The sequence below is a fragment of the Stomoxys calcitrans genome, chromosome 3, assembly GCF_963082655.1.
Source record: "Stomoxys calcitrans chromosome 3, idStoCalc2.1, whole genome shotgun sequence".
Classification (NCBI taxonomy): domain Eukaryota; kingdom Metazoa; phylum Arthropoda; class Insecta; order Diptera; family Muscidae; genus Stomoxys; species Stomoxys calcitrans.
In genome coordinates, this window is record NC_081554.1 from 84,090,894 (window position 1) to 84,115,221 (window position 24,328).

Genomic DNA, 24,328 nt, shown 5'->3' on the forward strand with positions numbered 1-24,328 from the left:
ACTTCCCAAGAGGTGAAAATTTTTCGACCATGCTAATATGTGGCTCAAATGAAAGGTATTTGAGATTAGAAAACGAATTTGATAACCTATTTTGGGGCCATGTGTTTGGGGGAAGCCTCATCCTGTAAACTCCTCTTCAGCCAATGGCAATATGGGGTTTAAATAAATGGTATTTGAGACAAGAGCACGATGCTGATATTTTTTCAGGGCCAAGTATGTGGGGGACCACCTCACCCCCGAAAACACCTCTAAATCAGACATCACCTTACATCCAAACTTAAATTCGTAGACCAATAAAGATCATATGGGATTCACATAAAGGCACTTATATTGTTAAACTGTTAGTCAAGCGATATACTATTTTCGTAGCATGGTATTTCACTAAAAGATATTTAATTGTCGAAAATAAATATTCCAAAGAAATTTTTGTTTCATATAAAGTAAAAAAAGGCGCAGCGGAGCGGGCCCGGGTCAGCTAGTCCTATATATAAAATTCAATTTGTGCTTCTTTGTTTGTTTGTTCCGTATAGGCTCAAAAACGGCTGAACCCATTTCCTTGAAATTTTCACAGATTGTGTAGGTTGGTCTGGAAAAAAAACATAGGCTATATAATTTTTTAATATCAAAGGGGGGCGGACCATCCCCCTTACCCCAGAAGAACTATCCAAAAATAAAAGTGAACCAATCTGGGCAATATGGTATTCAAATAAAAGGTATTCAAGAGTAGAGTGCGAATTTCATCATAAAAGTTGGGTCCAAGTATCTGGAGGGCCGCCCCAGCCACAAAACCTCTTAAAATGACGACGATCATGACAATATGGGACGCAAATGAAAGGTATTCGGGAGTAGATTACGAATATGGTAAGGAAGTAGGAATATGCTTTACATTTTATTGATAACGGAAGGGGTGGACCCTCCACCGTCACCCCAAAAACACCACCCAAAATCAAAAGTGAGCCGATAAGAACAATATGGGTATCAAATGAATACTATGCGGGAGTAGATAACGAACCTGGCATACAATTTCATGTCGAAGTATAGGGGGTCACCCCCACAAAAACACCCAAAATGGGCACGTTTGCCAATCACGGGTGTATGGGATTCGGTTTGTTTGTTCCGTATAGACTAAAAAATGGCAGAACCGATTTTCTCGAAATTTTCGCATATTGTGTAGGTTGGTCTGGAAGGAAACATAGGCTATATAATTTTTCGATATCGGAAGGGGGACGGACCCTCCCCTTATGCCAAAACGCAACACAATATTTGTATCAAATGAAAGGTATTGGAGAGTGGAATACGAATATGGTATTAAAATTTAAGTCTAAGTACCCATCGGGCCTCCCCAACTCAAAAACTCCCCCAAGTAGACATGTTAAACGTTCATTTCAATATGGGGCACAAATGAAAGGCATTCGGGAGTAGAATTCGAATCTGGCATACAAAATCATATCGAAGTATGCCCTCAAAAACGCTTTTAGACCCATTATATGATACTTGGCTGAACCGATTTTCTTAAAATTATCATAGATTGTATACGTTTGTCTGGAAGGAAACATAGGCTATATCGTTTTTAGATATCGGGTGAAGGCGAACCCGAAAATTGGTCACAGATCAATATTTCAAGATGTTATAATTGGAATGACTACGTTAGTTGTTGTTGTTGTTGTAGCAGTTTATTGTATTCTATCTTTCGTCTGTTTGATTCTGTTGAGTGTCAAGACCCAGGAATTCTGCGACTAAGATGGGGTGCGTCCACAGGGATCTTGATCTGAGTCGAGTGGGACTGGCTGGGAAGTTAAACAGGTGACGTGTATCTTGAGGCGGCTGCATCTGCCGGAACGTAATTGAGCCAGAACTACTCTGGTTTGCCGGGGGAGGTCAATTTCTCCAGGTGTAATGGGTGGCGGTCGTTCCCCAAGGACTACATTCACCCGGCAGCCAATTACCGCATCTGCTACCGTATCTGTATGAATGTTGTTTAGACCTGCTTGATCTAGAGGTTCTCTCTTGTAGCGCTGAACCTCACGCTAAAGATCATGTAGATCTACCTTAAGGCTTCTGGGCGGTGGATATCTATCCACAAGATGTTGATTTGGATGCTCTGCGATAACAGCCCAAAAGGTTTTGCTTAGACAGCATGTAGTTATGTCTTCGCACTGGTAGTGTCTTTGTCTCCTGATCTAGGGGGTCCACGTGAGAACTGAGGAGACAGCCCGTCGCAGTTCGGAGGGCGGAATTCTGACAGATCTGAATATTATTCCACTGCGTGTCACAAAGTTGACTAGACCACACTGGCGCTGCATAACTTACCACAGACCGGCCAATTGCTTTGTTTCTACTTTTAACTTTATCGCAGATTGCTGTGGCATGTGGAGAGAATGTGTAAGAGCTGTCAAATGTGACGCCAAGTATTTTGGGACACTTGATGGTTGGAATCATTTCTCCATCGACCATCACAGTCAGCTCAGTATTCACCTCACGCGTATTTGTAGTGAACAATGTGGCTGAAGATTTGCTAGCGGATATCTTCAGATTTCTTGCAGCGAAATATGAGGCAAGCTCGTTGAGGTAGACGTTCAGCCTATCGCAGATGTCATCAATGGGTGGGGGGCCTGATGCCATGATCGTACAATCGTCCGCATATGATACGATCTTTATGCCGTCTGGAGGGGGTGGAATGGAGGATAGGTAGAGGTTAAACAGTGCCGGAGATATCACACCACCTTGCTTCGACTTCTTATCCCTAAATTCCACAAAATAACTGGCGACCACACAGATAATTCGCGACCTATCGTTTCAGATCTGGCTGGAGGGACGTGTTGGCGATGTCCTCAAATAATTTGGCATGGCTGACCGTGTCGAATGCCTTCGATAGGTCCAGTGCCACGAGGACCGTCCTATCACATGGCCTGGAGTGATTGAAGCCACGGCAAATGTGTGCGGTGATAGCATGCAAAGCTGTTGTTGTGCTGTGCAGTCTTCGAAATCCATGTTGATGCTCGGCGAATGGAAATTCTCCTACGAGGCTTGGGAGGAGTAATGCCTCAAGCGTCTTTGCCACTGGTGAGAGAAGGGAGATCGGTCTGTACGACTCCCCCAAACTCGGGTCATTTCCAGGCTTCAGTAGCGGGATCACTCTGCCCATTTTCCAGACATCGGGAACTGTAAGAGTGTTCAAAGACAGGTTGAGGACAGTGGTAAGGTACACAACTCTAGGTGAATCCAGATTCTTCAATACGGATGACATTCGTAACTTCGCCCACGGTAAATTGTGATGGCTGTTTATCGGCTCGGAGACCACGAATACGGCGAATGGCTCTCCTCCTTGCCCTGTCTCTCTCGGGATGCACAATAAATTGACGGTTGAACAACCTGGCGGAACCTGAGGTCCTGTCATCCCGTCTACCGGGGTTCGAGAGTGACTTAACAATACACCACAGTTTGGTACCTAAATTACATTGCTCCTAATGTTCCAGCCACAAATTCCGCTTATGTTCGTTGACTACCCTGTTTATTTCCAGGTTCAGCTCGCTGATTCTGGGGTTAGCGGGGTCCATTGCACGAATCCCATCACGCTCATCTGCGAGTACCACTGCATGCGCCGGGAAATTATGCCGCACTTGGGGTATTCGACTGGTATAAAGCGAGTGGCTGCAGCTTTAATGATGTCTCGGAATTTCCTTTTTTTCCAGCTTTCAATCTGCTATGCCAAAGCTATGCCACGCTGGTCGTTACCTAGGAGAGAATTCTATGACGAGTGATGCGCATTTAAGTCCCCTAGAACCAGACGATTATGGCCAGATAGCAACCTACTTATGTCGGGGTTGTAAGCCTGGCCATTAATCGGGACACAGCTACCAACCGACGTTATATACACGTTGTATAGCTATATCTCGGTAGTACCAGACCTGACTGCTATCCCCATGCATTCCATGTAGGGGTCACTAGCGTCAAGCGAAGACGAGATAGGTCTATACTGCACGGAATGGTGTATAACGAAGGCCAATCCCCCACCTCCAATCCTTGAGCGATCCTTACGTAGCACATTGTAGCCGTGACAACTGTGCAAGCTGCAGGTGTTAGTCAGCTTTGTCTCCTGGATCGCTGCGACCAATATGCTCTTCCGACTCATAAAGTCCACGATCTCATCGATCTTGCCACGAAGTCCGTTGCAGTTTAACTGCAAGAACGATACACTTCCCGGCACTGACCTGGCAATATTAGGGCTAGGATGCTGCCGTTGCGTAAATTGCCGTACGGGAGAGGTCGGGGGGGTCACATAGTCCGACGACGAGGACGCAGAAGGCGACGACGACGACGCTTGTGACTCACTGCTGGCTATGTTCGCACAGCACCTTGCGACATAGCCAGTATGACTATACTCCCTTAGTGAAGTGAGGCCATAGCAAGATCAAAAATGTACCCTCTCCATGCACCGGTTACACCTCACCGACAACGACCGATGATTAAGGTGGTTCTGGCAATCCGAACAGAACCAGGGTCCCGACACGGACCAGAAGCGTGCGGAGAAGGCACACCGGGATGTGCCTTTCCCATGACGAAAAAAGACGAACACGTACACTGACGCGGCAGCCCTTGCCGATGAAGGATTCCATCGGGTCAATCCGGTGCGTACAACCGGCTGTCATGGGATGGGATTAAGTGTCTGGCGGCTCAAATGAAAGGTTTTGGGAGGTAGAATACTAAACATGTATCAAAATTTGGAGCCAGGTGTCACTGTGGCCGTTTCGCCCCGAAAACCACTTTAAACACCCCTCAAACAGACATGAACACCGACCAAGACAAAGTGGGATTGGATTGAAAGGCAAATATTTGGGATTAAAACACGAATCTGATATAAAAATTTGCCGATACGTCTCAGGAGGACCACCCCTCCCTCCAAAAGCCAATTGAGTAAGAATATGAATTTGATATCAAAATTTGGAAGAAAACCCAAAACTGGCATATAGGTCGACCGTGACAATATGGGACATAAATGAAAGTTCTTTGAAAGTGGAGTACGAATAATAGGTACCAAGTGTCAGAGGTCCGAACACAAAACCCCTATAATGGCATGCAGGCATCGTGAAAACATCGGGCTGAAATTAAAAGATTTTAAAAATATTGTAGCGGATATAGTATGTATTTGAACAACACATTCGATAAACAAATAAAGTAATGTAGATCCGACAAAGACTCACGGCTCTGCACAGGGGCTTCATAACATTTAAAGAAACATAAATTTTTAGGGTGTACGATGCACACCGGGTCAGCTAGTTAAATATATTTTTCTATACTTACTTTGATCGGAGCCCGAACAATATTTCACTCATCTCAACTCAATTCCCCTTTCAAGAAAAATAAGAGCTTTCATTTTACTTTTTATTTAAAAAAAATTATTGAAGATTTTTATTAAATTTTATTACTTTTTTAATATTTCAGATGTTAATACGATACAAACACACTCTTCTCTATATCGTTATTGCCATCATCGTATGTTTTAAATAAATATGTCTCTGATTATTTAGAAGAAACATCTACAGCTATAAATTAGTCAAAATAAATGGAGGAAACCAAACAAATTCACGTGGAAATGGTTTCAACTCTCTATACGTAAACGTCCAGATTTCACTGTTTTTTTTTTGTTTATTTGATTATTTTATCGAGTTTACTTCGTGTTAACGATTTTATTAATCATTTTGAATTGGTTTGTATTAAAAACGTTATAATATAAAAGTGAGAGGTTATAAATAATAGAAGAAAATAGAAGAGATTGTTAATAAACACTGCAATTGATTGATCATATAAAGAGAAAAAACTCTCAACAATACGTTTTGCAAAGTCCTTAAAAAAAAAAGAATAAGAAAAATGATAAACAAAACAAAACGCTCTGATTCAAAAGATAAGGCGAAACTAAAATTAAAAAAGAAACAAAGACTTAAGGAAAACACATTGTAAGGTGGTCGTTGTGACGGCGGAAAACGTCTTGCATCCAGTTTTTTCTCAATATTTCAATAATAATTTTCACATATATTGCTGTGGTAATTTTCGTTTGTTTTCTAAAAAAGATCATCATTACATATATATTTTTTTTAGATCCTATCATCTGAGAGTTGGAAAAGGACGATAATCTTTTCGCTCCCTTTGGCTTCTTGCATGAGTACATAAATTTAAGTATTGTGTGAACATTTTTCGAAAATGTTAATTGCAAAAAAAAGAAGAAGATAATGTTACGTATATGTATATAAATTAAGCTTTTTACAATGGCTTACACAAAAAAAACCGAAAGATGTGAGAAAATCAAGAAATTAGATAGGGTTGGTAAAAAAAAACAAAGCATTTTTGAGTTGACTTTCGAAAAATCTTAAAAATTTACTGGAGATATTTCGAAAGTAAGTCTAATGCTTGCTTGCTGCGGTTACGGTTACGAGTGTTCTGAAATAAGAGAAAATACACATTAGTAGAAAAGAATTGGATACTTTACCTTTGGGTGGCCTAGGCTTCATTAGACATTGCAAGGTGGTGAATCGAGACTACGTTTCCCGTGTGGTTACTCAAAATTCAGCCATGCAGCCATCGTTGTTTTGTTGAGGTCGATAAAAATCACTCTGCGTTTTGTTGTGGTGATGTACGTACGTACAACCGTTAAGGGAACGTGGGCAAATGTTGTTTTTTATTAATCCTAATGTTGAAGAAAATTAGAGACTAGTTGTTGTAATTGTTGCTGTTTTGTTGTTTGCTTTGACATAAAGATGATTCAGCTCATATCTTGGCATCTTTGCGCTTAGGTTTGTGAGGGTGGAGTTTGTAAAATATCAGTTCGGTTTATCCAACTCTGCCGCCCCTTCATGTCTTAATATTTCTTATTGAAGTTTCGTCGATTTCTGAAACCTCCACCGCCACCGCCGCCACTTCCCCCGTTGCGCGATCGCTGACGATTATTGTTGCCACCATAATTTTGCACTTTACCGGAGTATTTGCCCGATGGTGGGGAATAGATTTTTTGTTCAGAAGCATTTTTTATTTTCTTCTCCTCGTCCTTGCCATTTTCCGATTTACCGTCAAAGGTTATGGGTGCATGGCGTTTGGAGCCAATTTTTGTCTGGAAGAAAAAAAAAAACAGAGAGGTACATATAAAAAAAAACTCTATCCAATAATTGTCCTCGAACTCATTTCGAAGAATTTTCTTTTTGCAATGGAAAAGTACATTCAGAAGGTACCACAACCTCTTGGTTATGGAGGTCTCATCGGATACTTTTAGTTGTGAAAGGTTCAAGGGCCTACGTTGTTAGGTTGTTCTTATATCGAAAACATTGCGAAAACGCATTTATGATAAAAGTGCGACACTAACCAAGATCGACATCCTCTCGGCTAGCTGTTCTGTTTCCAATGCATGTATTTGTGTATTGTAGTGATAGATTTTTTGTCCACGTAACTACAATGACTTCCATGGTATACACATATATCGGAAGTTGTGTTAACAGATCTCGTTGTTGCTCCGACTGTCCAGGTTTTAATCCCAGCCGGGCTCCGCCGAATTTCATTTTTCAAGTTTCCATGCCTGTTGTTAAGGCGAAGGTTATTTTATTTTATAATTCTCATTTTATTTCTCTGTCGAGATGAGCTTAATGATCTAAGCATTATTTTGCAATGGAAAAGTAAAGCCTGAAGATACTACAACATAAAGCCGTAGTATGTTCATATTCATATTCATTTTCACTGTCCTAACATTCAGGATTCAGATCCACAGGATTTTCACATCTCTCGGTACCACGGTACCACACTCTGGCTCTTTTTATTTCGCACAGAGGCCTCGTGGTATATGTTCTTTATGATGTAGTGTTCCAAAGACGACAACATCTGGACTCACAGGATCCTAAATTTAACCCCCTTTGGGTTAAATTCGGAGAAGCGGCGCACTTGAAGAGATACATAAGAAGATCAGCTAATGAAACAACAGAGGCAAACTAAGGGCTCTAAAGGAAAATCCTAACCAATGTCGTTCAACGCTGCTATACGGGAACTTATAAAACTGAAACGGAAATCTTGCAACATTTTTAAAAGAAGAATGTCCTTGCAAAACGCTTTAAACCATAGAAAGGCTTGTGCGGCTGTCAAAAGAGGATGTAGAATATCCAAAAGAATCGTGTGGAACAATTACTTAAACTCACTCAATCCAAATCTGGATACACGAATGTTATGGTCTAGAGTCAATAAATTGATGGTATTCCATAAGCTCTGATTCTGATCTATTTCCTTGTGTATTACGACATAAACAGACCTGTTTGGAACAATTCCTTTCTTCAAGCACTTCGTCAGACAACGGTGTTAGTAAATCAGAGGATTAACTCGAAGCAAACAGAATTCTAAGCAGTCTTAAAGGGACCACACCATCATTAGATAGAATAAATTATAAAATGATTAAAAACAGTACGACTTCTTTTAAGCTACGACTTGCAGCCCTTGTTACCAATATACTTTAAACAGGGATTTTTCCTCATGACTGGAAAACTGCCTTGATGTCTCCAATCCCGAAGACAGGAAAACTCATTAATTCACTTGGCAGCTACCGAACCAATTTCTCTTTTACCAGTGCCATCCAAAATACTAAAGAATATTCTTTCCTCTTTATTATGGAAGTTTTGCAGAAATTTCATATCCAAGAAACAGCGCGCATTGATTTCGAAACACGGATTACATAGCATTGGTCACCAAATACCGCGCATACTCAGACGGAATCTCTCAGCTAGAAGACATAGCATTGTGGTGTCTGAAGATTTTGAAAAAGCTTTCGATATTTGTGTCCTATTTTGTTCTAAAAGAGCTGAATGAGTGGGGTGTCTCCCCAATAACACTCAAGTTAATACATATATTCCTTAATAGTCGCAATATTATAGTCAAAGTTGATGGCCAACTTTCGGGACTATCATTTCTTCAGAATGGAGTACCGCAAGGCTCACCACTATCAATTTTACTCTTCCCTATCTATGCTCACTCCTTAGCTAAGTCCACAAAAAATATACATGCTATTGACTATGTAGGCATTTATGCAGACAACATATTTGATATTGCATCTGGATCCCCCACGGAAGTGTAAACGAACCTACAGCTCTTTTAGAGCAGAGTTCAACTCTAGACCTCCGAGCATTGTGATGTTATACAAGAAAACAAGTCGGAAATATTGCATGAGTGTAGGCGACGAACCTGCGATGCCAATTTAACTTTTGTGAACAATTACAGTATTGCATGCAAGGGAAAACTTCGCATTCTTGGAAAATTTTTCTCGAGAAACTTATTGTGGAACGATCACGTCAAACATATAACGGCCAAATTGACCACAATTAATAACCTTCCGAGGCTTATATGCTCAAAGAAGAAAGGGCCGCACATTGATACTGCCATAGAAATGTCGATCATTAGTAGATGGGTCAATTCTGCATGGTATTACCATTACAAATATCGATCGCCGCGGGAAGAGGGTGGCCACAGGTTATTTAAAGGCACCAATAACTCTCCTTGTCATATCGAGCATCATAGGCACTCAGTATTTGTGCAAGAGCCGGTGCAGCTACTCCGTTTGGATCAGCAACCTATGAACGCGCCTGGTAGCTCGCAGCTAAGCTTCTCGTGAGAGCAATGACAACCAGACAGATCGGATCTCAATGTTCCGGCCTGTGTGGTGCTCACAGGTATACCGTGCTGGGGATGTAATTAATGCAAGAGCTGACCGAAAATTAAGCGCTGTAGGCTATATAAGATGTCTTCTAAAGATTCTAATATCTGTATACCAAAAGTGAGCATATAACCACTCTCCTACTCATCTTCTTCGCGTTGATACAAGTCTTGCTAAGTGGGACAAGCGGCAAATAACCGGAGCTCTGTTCTCAAAATAATGCTGCCAATGGCCAACCTGTTCCCACAGCGATCGGTCCTTTGGACCGGAACCGGATTGCTCACCTACATACCTACCTCCACATGAAAATGTGGCTACAACAACAACTACATCACCTTATTAAACAGGGTCTTTTACCACCGTTTGTTGGAATTTTCTGTGCTGAATTATCTGAAGAATTTTTATTTATTTTTTTATTTATTTATTTCATTTCATGCAATGCGAAGCCATCAGGCCTATAAATAATCACACTATGCATAAGACGTACTTTTTCTAACATAAGTTAAAAAACTACTCAATTTTTGAAAATTAAAAAAAAAAAATTGAAAAAATTAAAAAAAAAATCTTTTTATTTCTTATGCCGCTTTTTTACAATAAAAAAATCATTTTCTTTATCGTGTGTGTTCTAAGTTTAATTTTTTACTTTTCTCCGAAAATAAGCAACTGCTTATTATCACGTTTTCATCATGAGATTTCGTAGATAAAACCAAAACCAAGAATCTTACGACAAATAATTATCATGGACTTTTTGTTTGCATGATAATACCAAATTGATTTGAGGGGAAAAGTGAAAGTGGATTTTAAGGACTTTGACCTACAATGGCATCTGCTGTCAAAAGTAGTAGGCTTATCGCCATCAAGTGCAACAAGACACTCCAGAAATCTCACTTCTAAGAGTTTTGAGAAAATTTTCTGTTTGATACTTTTTTTCTTATAAAAAATTGCTGACTTTCGACAAGCCAATTTTACCCTTAATTGAACAATCCAAGGCAAGGGCTGCCGCCTCAGTGTACAATACATTGCTACAACAACAACAACCCTTAATTGAATTTCATCCAAATTTCGAATTTGTTTACCTCTTTTCTAACTAGAGTTAGAATTTTCCCTAAATCGCACTTTTCTGATCTATATTTTCGACCTTTTCTATCCATTCCCATACTCACTTTCTATTTTTCTAGCCATTCGTCGTTAAAGGGTTAACTATCCCTCGTTAAAATACGATACATTATTTAATGGTTTACACAACAGAATTCCCAAATTACTTACATTCTTTCGATTAACCCATGATAATTGAATTTCATGTTTAAAACTGGGCGGTGAATGGAAGAGGTCACGAATTAAAATGCTAATATTCGAAGTAGTTTTTAGCGCAGTCAGTTTTAATTGATTCTCCTCGGTCTTGAGTTCCTCCGCAGATTTTCCCTTAACAGCTTCTTCCAACTTTTTAATGTATCTAAAAAGGAGAAAAATTATAAATCATTAGTACACCAAATCATGTCACAAAAAAACTGCATATTCCACTTCAACCCACCCTTGCGTTCCTCTGGCTAAATACTGAAGTCTGGAGCGAAAATCTTTTAATTTTTCGGCATCTGTTACAAAAGTCAGCATATCAGGATGTTTTTTGCCCAACGTATGCAAAGCATACAACAAACATTCAGCATGTGAGAATTGAAAGGACGGTGGGGGGCTGCTGGCATCTTCTTCTTCGGATAGTTTTGGCAAAGGCATATATTCCTGTAACATATTACAATAGAGTTGGTAAAATTTTCGTAACCATATTAAGGACCATCTTACCCTTAACACCTGATAAACATTATCAATGCGCTGAGCTGCATTATCCAAGACATCAGTGAATGTGCACATCTCGGCGAATACTTTCAATAAGCGTAACTGCACTTGATCTTGAGCCACTGCTGTGGCAATCATGTTCCATGTGCTCAATGGCAAAAGTTTATCGCAAACATAAACAACAAAGTCGGTCGATTTTATAGTGTTCTATATGGGGAAAAAAAAAAACAAACATTTTTGATCGACGTAGTCTAAGGATATATTATTTGGTGTTAAACTACCGAAAAATATGGCATAGCGTGTGTGGCACATTGTATAAAACGTTCGACGATTTCATCCTCTACAGCTATAGCATCTATGTCGGCGTTTAGTTCTGCTTGTTCCTTAGCCAAATTAACCATTTCGGCGTGTCCAGTAATTGTGGTGCCAAGTTTTGTGCTTCCCAATATGTTCATGCACAATTGAAATTCATCAGCCGTTACGTCCTGGAGTAACAAAATACAGAGTTGAAAAATAAATAATATTAAGGTGTCTTGATATTGCTAATTATTGTCATTATCCCCATCGCATTTGAAGGAAAAAAAGGAAAAATGAAAATCGGAAGAGAAAATGAAAATGCCACAACACACCACATTGTTGAGGACAAAGATGAGACTGAAACATTGGACTGTTTACATAGGGCAGGAAGTCTGTTTGGTTTTTCAGTGTTTTAGGTTTGCGAATGTAGTTCTATATTTTTTTTTTGAGACTATGTTCTCGTGAGCATGATTTTTCTTTTGAACACCAGAGTTTTGAAACAAATGTTTTTATTTCATTTTGTTAAAATTTTAAAATATCAAAACTCACCTGCAATATTTTCTTAATCTCATCAACAACAAACTCTTCCACTTCCTTAGTGACAACGGTAGGTCCCATTGCAAAGAGTTTAGTAGCAATAAATTTAAAACAACGTTCTCGAGTTGCCTCATCTCCAGTGGAAATTTGTGTAAATACACCTGTCAGAGATGCCTTTGCGTCTTTCTGCAAAAATAAAGAATGTATTCAAACGGTATAACTCAATGTTTGCGGTAAAAAATAAGTTCTGGGTCTTTTTGAGGGTATTTGGAAAAAGCCAGAGTAATATTTATGCGAAGGGGTGAAATCGAACTCTAAAAAAGAAGACAACAGCAGGACCAGCGAAATCGGGTAAAAAATAAAGCTTTTATGGGCTTCAGTCCCCTTATCGGCAGATCGGTCTATATGACAGCTATATCTAAATATAGTCCGATATGAACCATATGTTGGTCGTATGTCGGGAGGTTTAAGATAACCCACTGCTTTAAATTTCAGCGATATCGGATAATAAATAAAGCTTTTATGGTCTTCAGACCCTTTATCAGGAGATCGGTCTATATAGCAACTATATCCAAATATAGTCCGGTCTGAACCATATGTTGGTCAGATGTCGGGAGGTTTAAGATAACCCACTGCTTTAAATTTCAGCGATATCGGGTAATAAATAAAGTTTTTATGGTCTTCAGACCCTTTATCGGGAGATCGGTCTATATGACAGCTATATCTAAATATGAAGCGATCTAATTCATATTTAAGTCAGATGTCGGGAGGCTTAATATAACCCACTGTAGCAAATTTTAGCGAAATCAGGTAATAAAAAAAGCTTTTATGTCCTTCAGACCCTTAATCAGGAGATCGGTCTATATAGCAGCTTTATCCAAATATGGTTCGAATTGGCCTGTTCAAAAAATTATCCAGCGTGCATGAAAAAGACATATCTATGCCAAATTTCAGCTCAATATCTCAATTTTTGAATGCTGTAGAGTGATTACAACAGACGAACGGATAGACGGACGTACACACGGACATCGTTAAATCGTCTTAGAATTTTACGACGATCCGAAATATATGTACTTTGTAGTGTCGGAAATTGATATTTCGATGTGTTGCAAACGGAATGACTAAATGAATATACCCCCTATCCTACGGTGGTGGGTATAAAAATATAACCAATAAAAATATAATTTAAAGTAATAAAAAATAATAAAGCAATAAAATATAAAAAAAATAAAATTTAATAAAAAAATACAATAATTACAAAAATATGATGAAAAAAAAAAAATAAATTATAAAAATATAACAAAAAGTTGTGACAAATTAATAAAACAAAAAATTATAAACAACAAAATAAAAAAAAAACATTTTAAGCATTTTCCCAAAAAAGCCACTTTAAAAAGTGCTCATGAAATTCACGAGTAATGTCGGGAGTAATAAGTGAGTCCTTCGTGTCTAAAATTTCGAGAGAATCGGTAAGAAATGACTAAACTATTGACGTATTAGTCCAAATCGTGCGATACATATATATGGGATCTATATCCAAATCTGGACCGATTTCTATGAAATTCCCAAGTAATGTCGGAAGTCATAAGAGAGCCGCTTGTGCAAAATTTCGAGAGAATCGGTTCAGAAATTACCGAAATATCGACGTAATAGTCCAAGTCGGGCGAAACATATATTTGGGAGCTACATCAAAACCTGAACCGAATTCTATGATATTTACCAGTTATGTAGTCATTAGAAAATCCCTCCTGCTAAATTTCATTAGAATCGGTATACAAATGACGATGTTATTACAATCGGACAAACATTAAAAGAGTTGGGGTGACCAGATTAATTAGTTGCCACTAAAGAAATCCGACTAAAACCTACCAAATGTTCCCCAAGGTTATACCCACCACCAAGAGTTTACCATTCCATAGCCACACATAAAATTATATATTTTCAACGCTACAAAGTACTACATCGTTGTTATTCATATAGGGTCGAGACATTTCCGTCAATCTGTTTTATTGAAATCATCTGTTTGTTGAAATTTTGATATAACACCCTTTTTTTATACCGATCTCCCCCGATAAGAAATCTTGAGTTCATAAAATCGTTTTTTTGCCCCGATTTCAATGAACAACCGTGCCGAGTTTGGAAAAAGCGACCTACCGATTTAAGTGTTTGAGCCCAGAAATGCGTTTTTATTTCCCCTTTTTGGCTGTTACAGCGCGATGCATGTACCCCTCAACATTTGAGTATAGACCAGACTTGACCATAGTTGTATGCAGCTGTTAAATGTTTTCCGATTAAAGGCATTTAACGCACAAAAGCAGCATTCTATATCCAGAATTTTCAAAGTTTGGAAGAAATCCCTTAAAATTCGTGCCAGCAGTTACGGTCAATATAAGAACTTACGCCCTTTTTCTTGTAATTTGAAGCAATGAGACCCTTTGCAACTTCTTGGCCCCTGGCTTGGATAAATTCTGCACTCTTAACGAATACAGTGAATTAATTTTGAGTCATACCCGGCGGTTTTTTCAGTAAATAACTTGGTATTTATATGTTGGAAAAACCTACCAAATATTGAGGTCAGCCTACCTACCTACCAAGAGAATAAAAACCTACCAATTTTGGTGGGAACCTACCAATTTTGGTGCGAACCTACCAAAAACGGCAACACTGCTGCTTTGGCTGTCCCAAAAATTCAAATTCCTTTTGGGGTAGAAAAGTGACGAAATGAGAAACATTTTGAGGCATAATAGAAAAAATGGAAAGTGGCACAAATGGCTAAAAATTTAAATAAAAGCTTAAAAAAAGACTGGCAACCCTGCATCACACGGACCTAAATTCATAGTATTTTAGTTTTTACTAAAACATATATAGTTACCAACAAAATATGAGCACTGTTTCACTTAAAATTAAATTTAAAAAAAAATTATGAAACTAAATTAATAAAAATATAATAAAAAACTAAAAAAAATATAATAAAAAATTAAGAAGAATTAATAAAAATATAATAAAAAAATAATAAAAATATAAAAAATCATAAATACAAAAATTAAAATTAAATTATAAAAACAGAAATTATTATAAAAAATAAATACCTAAATATATAAAATATATATACATATAACAACAAAACAATATAAATAAATGTACACAACATAAAAAATTAAAAAACATAAAAAATTATGTAAAAAAATAAAAAATTTATAAACTATATAAAAAAATAAAAAATTAAAAAAAAAAAAATATAATAAAAAATTAAGAAGAATTAATAAAAATATAATAAAAAAATAATAAAAATATAAAAAATCATAAATACAAAAATTAAAATTAAATTATAAAAACAGAAATTATTATAAAAAAAATAAATACCTAAATATATAAAATATATATACATATAACAACAAAACAATATAAATAAATGTACACAACATAAAAAATTAAAAAGCATAAAAAATTATGTAAAAAAATAAAAAATTTATAAACTATATAAAAAAATAAAAAATTAAAAAAAAACAATTTTATAAAAAAAAAAATTTTTATTAAAAAAAAAATAAAAAAAATTATATAAAAAAATAAATTATAAAAAAAATTATATAAATAAAAAATTATATAAATAAACAATTATATAAATAAACAATTATATAAATAAAAAATTATATAAATGAAAAATTATATAAATAAAAAATTATATAAAAAAAATTATGTAAAAAAAAATAAAAATTAAAAAAGTAAAGAATTTAAAAAAAAAATATATGACAGATAGAAAAAATATATAAATAAAAAAATTAAGAAAAAAATTAATAATTAATAAAAACATGATGAAAAAAATAAGAAAAATGTATAAAAATATAATAAAAAAATTAATTAAAAATAATAAATACAAAAAATAAAATAAAATTATAAAAAGAAAAATTATTATAAAACAAGTAAAAAGGCGTTAAATTCGGCCGGGCCGAACTTTGGATACCCACCACCTCGGGTATATATTTAAAACACCTTTTATCAAAAGCTGGTGAAAATTGCATACCTTATGGCCCATAACAGTTATATCGAAATATAATCCAATTTGGACCAAATACCAATAAGTACAAGTCATTGTTCAATTGTGTATAACAAAATATTGGTCATTTTAGTAGCTATATCTGAAAATAAACCGATCTGAACCATATACAACATGGATGTCGAAAATCCTAAAATAAGTCAATGTGTCAAATTTCAGTTAAATCGGATTATAAATGCGCCTTTTTTGGGACCAAGACTTTAAATCGAGGTATCGGTCTATATGGCAGCTATATGCAAATCTTGATCGATCTAAAACAAATTGCAGAAATATGTGGAGGGGTTTAACTTAACTCTGTCCCAAATTTAGGCAACATGGGACAATAAATGCGCTTTTTATGGACCCAAAATATTAAATCGAGAGATCGGTCTATATGGCAGCTATATCCAAATCTGAACCGATATGAGTGAAATTGAAGACGGTTATCGAAGGGCCTAACACAACTCACTGTCCCAAATTGCGGCGACATCGGACAATAAATGCGCTTTTTATGGCCCCAAAACCTTAAACCTAGAGATCGGTCTATATGACAGCTATACCCAAATCTGGACCGATCTGTGCCATAATGCAGAAGTATGTCAAGGGGCTTAGCTTAACTGCCTGTCCCAAATTTTGGCGACATCGGACAATAAATGCGCTTTTTATGGACCTAAGACACTAAATCGGAGGATCGGTCTATATGGCAGCTATAACCAAATCTGAACCGATCTGAGTCAAATTGACGAAGGATGTCGAAGGGCCCTAGGACAACTCATTGTCCCAAATTTCAGCAAAATCGGACAATAAATGTGGCTTTTATGGGCCTAAGATCCTAAATCGGAGGATCGGTCTATATGGCAGCTATATTCAAATCTGGACCGATCTGAGCCAAATTGATGGAGGGTTTCGAAGGGCCTAAGACAACTCACTGTCCCAAATTTCAGCAAAATGGGATAATAAATGTGGCTTTTATGGGCCTAAGACCCTAAATCGGCGGATCGGTCTATATGGGGGCTATATCAAGATATAGTCCGATATAGCCCATCTTCGTACTTAATGAACAAAAAAAGAATCTGTGCAAAGTTTCAGCTCAGACGGACATGTCTAGATCGTCTTAGATTTTCACGCTGATCAAGAATATATATATATACCTTATAAGGTCAGAAATGGATATTTAGATGTGTTGCAAACGGAATGACAAAATGAATATACCCCCATCCTTCGGTTGTGGGTATAAAAATAAATACCTCAATATGTTAAACATATACACATTTAAAAACGAAACGATATAAGTAATTGTACCATACCTAAAAAATGAAAAATATAAAGAATTTCAAAAAATATATGTGTTTATAAGAGTTGCATGAAGGACTGAAATTAGGCACGAATGTTAGTTTTGGGCCTAGACGCGAGATAAGTACCACGTGGACTGAACTCTCAGTGGGTCAAAATGGATTTTCCGAACATCGTGTTCTCTGGCGAGAAAAATTTTTGAGCCATGGGCACTCTCGCATACTGTTCGCCCTTGTTGTTGTTGTAATCACATTTGCATTTGGAGGTGACGATCCTTCCAATGCTCCTATAGTTGAGCAAGATCGATCCGGTCCAAAGGGCCGACCGTCGCGGGAACATGTTGGCCATTGGTTATTTAAAGGCGCCAATAACTCGCCTTGTCACACAGTATTTTTGCAAGAGCCGATACCGCCCGGCCTCTCACTGAGACTCTACGCTCAATACCGCTGAGTGTCCGCGACTGCTGTTGCAGCTGCTCCGTATGGAGCATTCCACTATCCGCAACCTGTGGACGCAACCAGTAGCTCGCAGCTAAGCTTCTCGTAACAGCAGTGAACACCACACTGATCGAACCTCAATATTCCAGTCTGTGTGGTGCTCACAGCTATCCCGTGCGGGCATATTGTTCGTAGACCATGGACGTATCGACAGGACTCGGCACCATCATAAGAAGCACATAAAAAATAAAAATGGCTTAACATCATGTTCCGTACTTCATTCATAGTTCGTCTACACACGGGCTGTGCAATTCACCAGATGCCAATCCGACCATTTTAAGCCGTCAGATTAGTTTAGGTTAGAGTGGCTGTTCTTTTACAGACTCACTGATACAATTTTAAAGTCCATTGTGATACCACATTAGCGACAGACCAAGGCTTCTGGTGGGAATCGAACCCACGAACCCCGCTAGAGCAATTCGTGCACGCTACGAACTCGGCCACCGGGGCGCCGGCAAATTACATTCGTGCAGCTTGCACAATTTGTTTGTCAGAGCATTAATCAAGGCAAAGGTGATCATATCGAGCAAAAGTGAATGGGTCTGAAAGTTAATTTACTTCCACATATTTCTGGCATTTGAATCAATAAAAACATATTTTCATCCAAAAGAAACGATGTTTGAATTGGTGACACTTTGTGTCAGCTACTCTATATAAAATTCAGTCATCCTTAACTAAACGCCATTGACATTTCTAACAATATATCTGGAAGTAATGTTCGTAAAACTTACCTTTATGATGGTCTGAAGGGAATTATTTACTTGTTGCAATTCCAAGGGATCATCCAATACTAATAGTTGGGCCAAAGTATCACCAATTTTAACGGTTGTGCTCTCTGTGTCCTGGCATAGTTTAGGTAAGTCTTTTATGGCCTGACGGCGAATCTTAACATGGAAAGAAAACAAAAACAAAATAAATTTCAGCAAATGCTAGAACAACACAACTATGCATATACACATGTATGTGGTATGTTGATGTGTATACATAAACATAGCCAAGCAAAACTAGAAGTTACCTGCATATCATCATCTTCGCACAAATCCAGTTGGGCGTCTATTGCCGCATCTGCCAAATCAGGGAAATGCTTGAAAAACTTTCCAATGAACTGTGAGGCTAAACGTTTTTCCTTTGAAGAGCCTTTTACTGCCTTCAAAATGTCTTCGTACTCCTTGACATGCTAGAAAAATCAACAAAAATAAAAAAAGAAAAATGGCTATCGAATGCACAAATTCCAAATGAAAATGGGGTATTGCTCTATAAGCTAGCTTACCTCGGATATTTTTTCACCGGCCTCTGACAAAATTTCATAGCACTTGTACAAATGTTCAATGTTATCCATCGTGTATTATATATTTTGCTTCTTTTTACTCCGAAAAGTGTCGGCGAACACTTGCAGCCTGGAATAACTAGGAGCGGGCGTCAATTTTTTCCCACTCAAGTAAAAATTTGCAAAACGTTATTCCAATACCTGTTTTCCTAAAATATATTACGTAGTCTTTTAACACTTCACTTTGTTACGGTTTAAACGGTTCTTTGATTTTCTATCTTAATTTCATTGGTATGCTCAATTCTCAATTTTACCCAAATTTTTTATATATTCCTCCGAGATCGAAAAAACAGCGTGTATCTCTCTTTAGCGTTGAATTGGGTTCTTTAAACATTTAGATAACATAGCTTCTATCTAAATAAAAATATTGACGTCGACGTATGCGTCCATCAGACGGTATATAAAAAATACTCAAGGTATATTCAACACGGTAAGCTCACTTGGTCAATGCCATGAAATATAATTACCAGGTAGAGTACAGTTAACATCCGAGTACAACTTTTTCTCGCGAACTGCACTATCTGTCAACGAGTTTTGGTTGCGTGTGTGTATTATAGTTAAGAACCATAACACACATAAACAACGAAAAATGGCGCGAACTAGTAACATACACAAAGTCAAAATTGCACTTATCACTGATTTTGACAAATAGTGCATTCAATATTTTGTTGTTAGGCAACTGCCACTAACACTGAAACATTCTTTAAACAAAAAGCGTGTTTGCCAGCTTACTTTGTATGCATGACGACACAATTAAAGGTGGTCTCATTTGTACAGCTGTTCGCGTGACTTTGTATGGATAAAAGTGTTTACTCAGCGACATGTCGTATCCCCTTCTATTTATTTTCGATTGTAAAAGATGTTGTATTTAAATCCTAGCACTGAGTTCAACTTTTCGCCCGAACAAAATACATAACGCACATTATTTTAGTTATATAGATTGCAAATCACGACTAATCCTTTCTAATTATCTGTTAGCGCATGATATCGACAACTTAAGGTTTAACTTAAGTTACATACCATGAGCGCACATTAAAAACGCATTTAAAAAGCAACTCTGCAAGCATACCCCACCAAATCAAAGCCCAAAAGTTAAACATTTTTTTATGCTGATGCCTAAAAACACTACTTCACTTATGGCAAACTGAATGACGCTCGAGTTCAATCATCAAAGTTGAAAACTCTTAAACTTTTGCGCATCACTTTTGTAGGATTTGTTTGCAAAATTGCATTTTTATTTGCGCTCGCATAGAGTTGCGTGCGCATAGTTATCGTGAAACAAGTAAAGGTGGTCTCATTTGTACAACAACCACAAATTATATGGTGCAATTCGCCATCATGTCATCAAGCTGATCACCGTTTTGCCAACACTCGCAAAGTAGATAATTTGTGTGCGAGTGTGTATACGTGTGCATGCAGGAGCAGAGAATATGCGATAAAGAAGATAACAACAAAGAGAATGCAAACAAAAATCTGACTTCTTAATACCGTCAAACCCGGTCGGCTGTTCGCGTGAGACCAGCTTTTTCAATCCGCCTCGATACCAACCCTAATACAGCGTAACGCATGGTTGAATTAACAAGGTTGGCGCACTTGCCCAACAACAACGAAATCAACTATACTACACTGTGATGATGGTGACGCAAATTCCCACTAGGCTGTCTAGTTTTTATTTGCATTATGATGTGTAGCAGCCACAAGATCGAAAGATTCATGGTTAAAAATGTGCAAATTATTACATACAATAATTACATTTTGCCAACACACACAAAGAAATTTGTGTGTGTGTGTGTGTGTTTACGTGTGCGTACATGAGCAGAGAATATGCGATAAAGAAGAAATCAACAAAGAGAATGCAAACAAAAATTTGACATCTTAATACCGTCAAACCTGGCCGGCTGTTAACAGCTGTCCGCGTGAGAGCACCTTTCTAAATCCGCCTTGATATGACATCAGGATGCACTTATAAGGTGAAGTCATGCGAACAGCTGAGAACAATTTTTAATTCTTGTTTTGATTTTGCAGTAAATCTAAATGTCGAAGGCTTGATAACACAGCTGTGATTTTATTCTGAAATCTTAAAAACATGTTCTATTTGTTCCGATATTTCACACATAAAGGCTTGTACTTTATTCGTTTTCCACAGTTAAAAACACACATTTTTCACGGCTACTTTTTTGAAACACTACAAAAATGAGGGAATGTACTACTGAATGTAAAAATAAGTAATGACGAAAAAATTTGGCGAAACACGTACATAGTACCAGCCATAAGCAACAAAACAGTGTTATTATGATGAAAATACAAATATAACACACATTTGAAGAAAATAAGTTGTAAAACCAAGTTTACTTCTAAAACCACTTTGACATTTCAATTTACTGCATTTGCCACTCAAGGTAGTTTCGTTGGGGGTAGTTTTTTGTTGTTGTGCTAATGACATTACCTCTTAATTGTACCATGACATGGCATGTACAACTCTACATGTGCTAATTTTGACTTTCCATAAGACAACTATACGCCGTGTAATAGAGCCTTTATCAAAGCAAAGAGGTTGGAAAGGAAGAAGAAGAATGAAAACTACTGTTTTCAAAACAAACTACATAAACAAAGAGGGAGCCGGTTCCTCGATTAACAAAAATTGTCTATTAATTTAAAAAAAAAAACTATCATCAAACATTTTCTAATATGTTATGCTGCATAATAAAACCAGTTCTTGTATTTATTCACAGTTTTCATAAAGTCTTCATATTTATATTGAACGTTGCCATATATGCAGGTCGCACACTATTTCTGATACTACTAAAATCGGGTGAATTTATTAGAGAAGTGTTTGCGGCCTTGGCCATTATTGCTGAAGAACTGTATTATTTTCTATGCGATTTGTACGAAAGTGCAAGTGCTGTCTCGCTGTACGTGCGAACTTCAGCAAATGGAGGTGTAAATGGCATAATCGAAGCCATAGTGGTATTCTGTCGTCATATGCGGAAGTTTTTTCTCAACACTCAGATAATTTCTAAATTGGTGGCAACCAAATTGGGTTGTTTTGTGTGCCATTTCCTGGACCTGGTTCGCAATGCCTTGTTATTAATAACAGATTGTGCTTGGTGGTTAATAACACTTATTCCACGATATCTTTTGTATTCAGCCATCGCAGTTGGGGATGCCATTGTTGGTGGTATCACACTTATGCGCAAGGCTGTAGTCTACAGTATAACTATTGTCGTTGAGGACATATTCCGCTTAACAATTGGAATTGTGCTACTCATATTGTTGTGGCACAACAGACGACGATTGGCTCGAGTTGCAATTAGATTTGTTTCAAACCTGAAAAGGGTAAGTACCTCTACACATTTTTGATAAGCAACTATTCTGCCAATAATATGATTTCTTTTTGTAAGATTATCGTGTTATGCTTCCGTCGATTATGTTTATTCACCAATTGGATACTGGGCCGAAGAACTAGACTTTCTGTTGTACGAACAACTCCCACTAGGTCACGTTTACCACGCCAGAGGGTGTCGCCAGCAGCCAGTGAAAAGTCAATAGATCCACATCAACGTTGCGTGGTTTGTCGAGATAGGCAAAAATGCGTCGTTCTCTTGCCTTGCAAGCATTTGTGTTTGTGCGAGGAATGTGCGGACTATATGATATTTTCTGCACAACGTCAAACGTGTCCTTTGTGCCGGACGAGTATTGTACACTCAATGTCAGTGTACACTTGACCGTTAAAAAACAGTCAATTTTTTAACAAACTTAATTTAAGTACAAACACACATACTATGTAAGTTCTCATTTTTGTAAAATATATTAAACATATTTTTAATTTTAAGACTGGACAATTTGCCAATAACACAAAACACATATTCAGCACGGGTCACCTTCCTCTGCCGGAATATAGTTGATCCAAGACTACTTTGCTTTGTGTTAACTTTTTCTGAAGCAATGGAAACAGATGTTTTGCAAGAGATGTTGTTGATGTTGTCACATTTTCATGTGAAGGTGGCGATCCTCGTCAAGCTCCTGTAGGTGAGCAAGCTCGTTCCGGTCCAAAGGGCCGATCGCTGCGGGAACAGGTTGGCCATTGGTTATTGAATGGCGCCAATATCATATCGAGCATCATAGGCACTCAGCTTTTGTGCAAGAGCCGGTGCCGCCCGGCTTCGCTGATTGCCCGTGACTGCCGTTGCAGCTACTTCGTATGGAGCATTCCATTATCTGCAACCAGGAATGCGCCCGGTAGCTTGCAGCTAAGCTTCTCGTACACCACACAGATCGAACCTCATTGTTCCAGCAGGTGTGGTGCTCGCAGCTATACCGTGCCGCAATAGCAAGAGAGGTTTGTTAGATGTGTATCGCTTCAGCTTCCGTACTCGCAATAGTTTAATTTTAATCTACCTGATACGTTGATTAATCCAGAGGCTCTCTTTTTTTAGATGATTATTTCACTAGATGATTAGTGCGCATGTGCTGCGATAATAGCCCAGGAAGAATCTTTGCCTTATGACAGAGATGATCTATCAGAAAAGATCAAGGACCGAATTACCGCATATGTTGTTGATGTAGCAGTGTGCTGTAAATAAAATAAAGTTAAATTGCCTTTGCAATGTTATATCATTATTGTTGTCAATCCCATGGCAAACGGTTGTACGTGCCAGATTGACCCCATGCAATAGCAAAAACTCTCCTTGTCATATCGTAACCACTCGCAACCGCAGATTGTCCGCGACTGCAGTTCCAACTACTCCGTATGGAGCATTCCACTATACGCAAGCTGTGGACGCTCCAGATTCTCGTGATAAGCTTTGATTCTCGTGATAACGATGACATCAAACATATTGGAGCTCATAGTTGCAGCGTGTGGGGTGCTCAGTGCCGGG

General features: G+C 37.7%; 2 protein-coding genes across 3 annotated transcripts; one reads left to right on the plus strand and one right to left on the minus strand.

Moving 5' to 3' along the window:
* Window positions 1-6,230: 6,230 nt before the first annotated feature.
* On the minus strand, window positions 6,231-19,778 carry LOC106092245 (apoptosis inhibitor 5 homolog). Of its 2 annotated transcripts, none has more exons than XM_013259037.2 (10): window positions 19,590-19,778; window positions 19,392-19,527; window positions 19,137-19,298; window positions 18,853-19,005; window positions 12,311-12,484; window positions 11,746-11,949; window positions 11,471-11,671; window positions 11,205-11,410; window positions 10,940-11,126; window positions 6,231-7,102 (listed from the first exon to the last, which is right to left on the minus strand). In XM_013259037.2, exons 2-10 carry the CDS (start codon window positions 19,458-19,460, stop codon window positions 6,854-6,856), a joined length of 1,605 nt encoding a protein of 534 aa, XP_013114491.1. In that variant the 5' UTR covers window positions 19,461-19,527; window positions 19,590-19,778; the 3' UTR covers window positions 6,231-6,853. The 2 variants fall into 2 exon arrangements, with proteins under 2 accessions (XP_013114491.1, XP_059221278.1); XM_059365295.1 differs by having other exon boundaries at window positions 19,392-19,597; window positions 19,703-19,769.
* Window positions 19,779-22,056: 2,278 nt separating this feature from the next.
* Window positions 22,057-23,414, plus strand: LOC106092242 (uncharacterized). Its single transcript, XM_013259031.2, has 2 exons — window positions 22,057-22,784; window positions 22,850-23,414. Exons 1-2 carry the CDS (start codon window positions 22,137-22,139, stop codon window positions 23,171-23,173), a joined length of 972 nt encoding a protein of 323 aa, XP_013114485.2. The 5' UTR covers window positions 22,057-22,136; the 3' UTR covers window positions 23,174-23,414.
* Window positions 23,415-24,328: the final 914 nt, after the last annotated feature.

What these genes read in the sequence shown, in the direction of transcription:
- LOC106092245 (XM_013259037.2), bottom strand. Translation starts at nt 19,460, where the DNA reads ATGGATAACATTGAACATTTGTACAAGTGCTATGAAATTTTGTCAGAG. An exon ending in ATGTTTATCAGGTGTTAAGG is followed by an intron (nt 11,411 to 11,470) that starts GTAAGATGGTCC and finishes AATATGTTACAG; the next exon opens with GAATATATGCCTTTGCCAAA. An exon ending in CATGGGTTAATCGAAAGAAT is followed by an intron (nt 7,103 to 10,939) that starts GTAAGTAATTTG and finishes TTTTTCTTCCAG; the next exon opens with ACAAAAATTGGCTCCAAACG.
- LOC106092242 (XM_013259031.2), top strand. Translation starts at nt 22,137, where the DNA reads ATGTTATGCTGCATAATAAAACCAGTTCTTGTATTTATTCACAGTTTT. An exon ending in TTGTTTCAAACCTGAAAAGG is followed by an intron (nt 22,785 to 22,849) that starts GTAAGTACCTCT and finishes TCTTTTTGTAAG; the next exon opens with ATTATCGTGTTATGCTTCCG.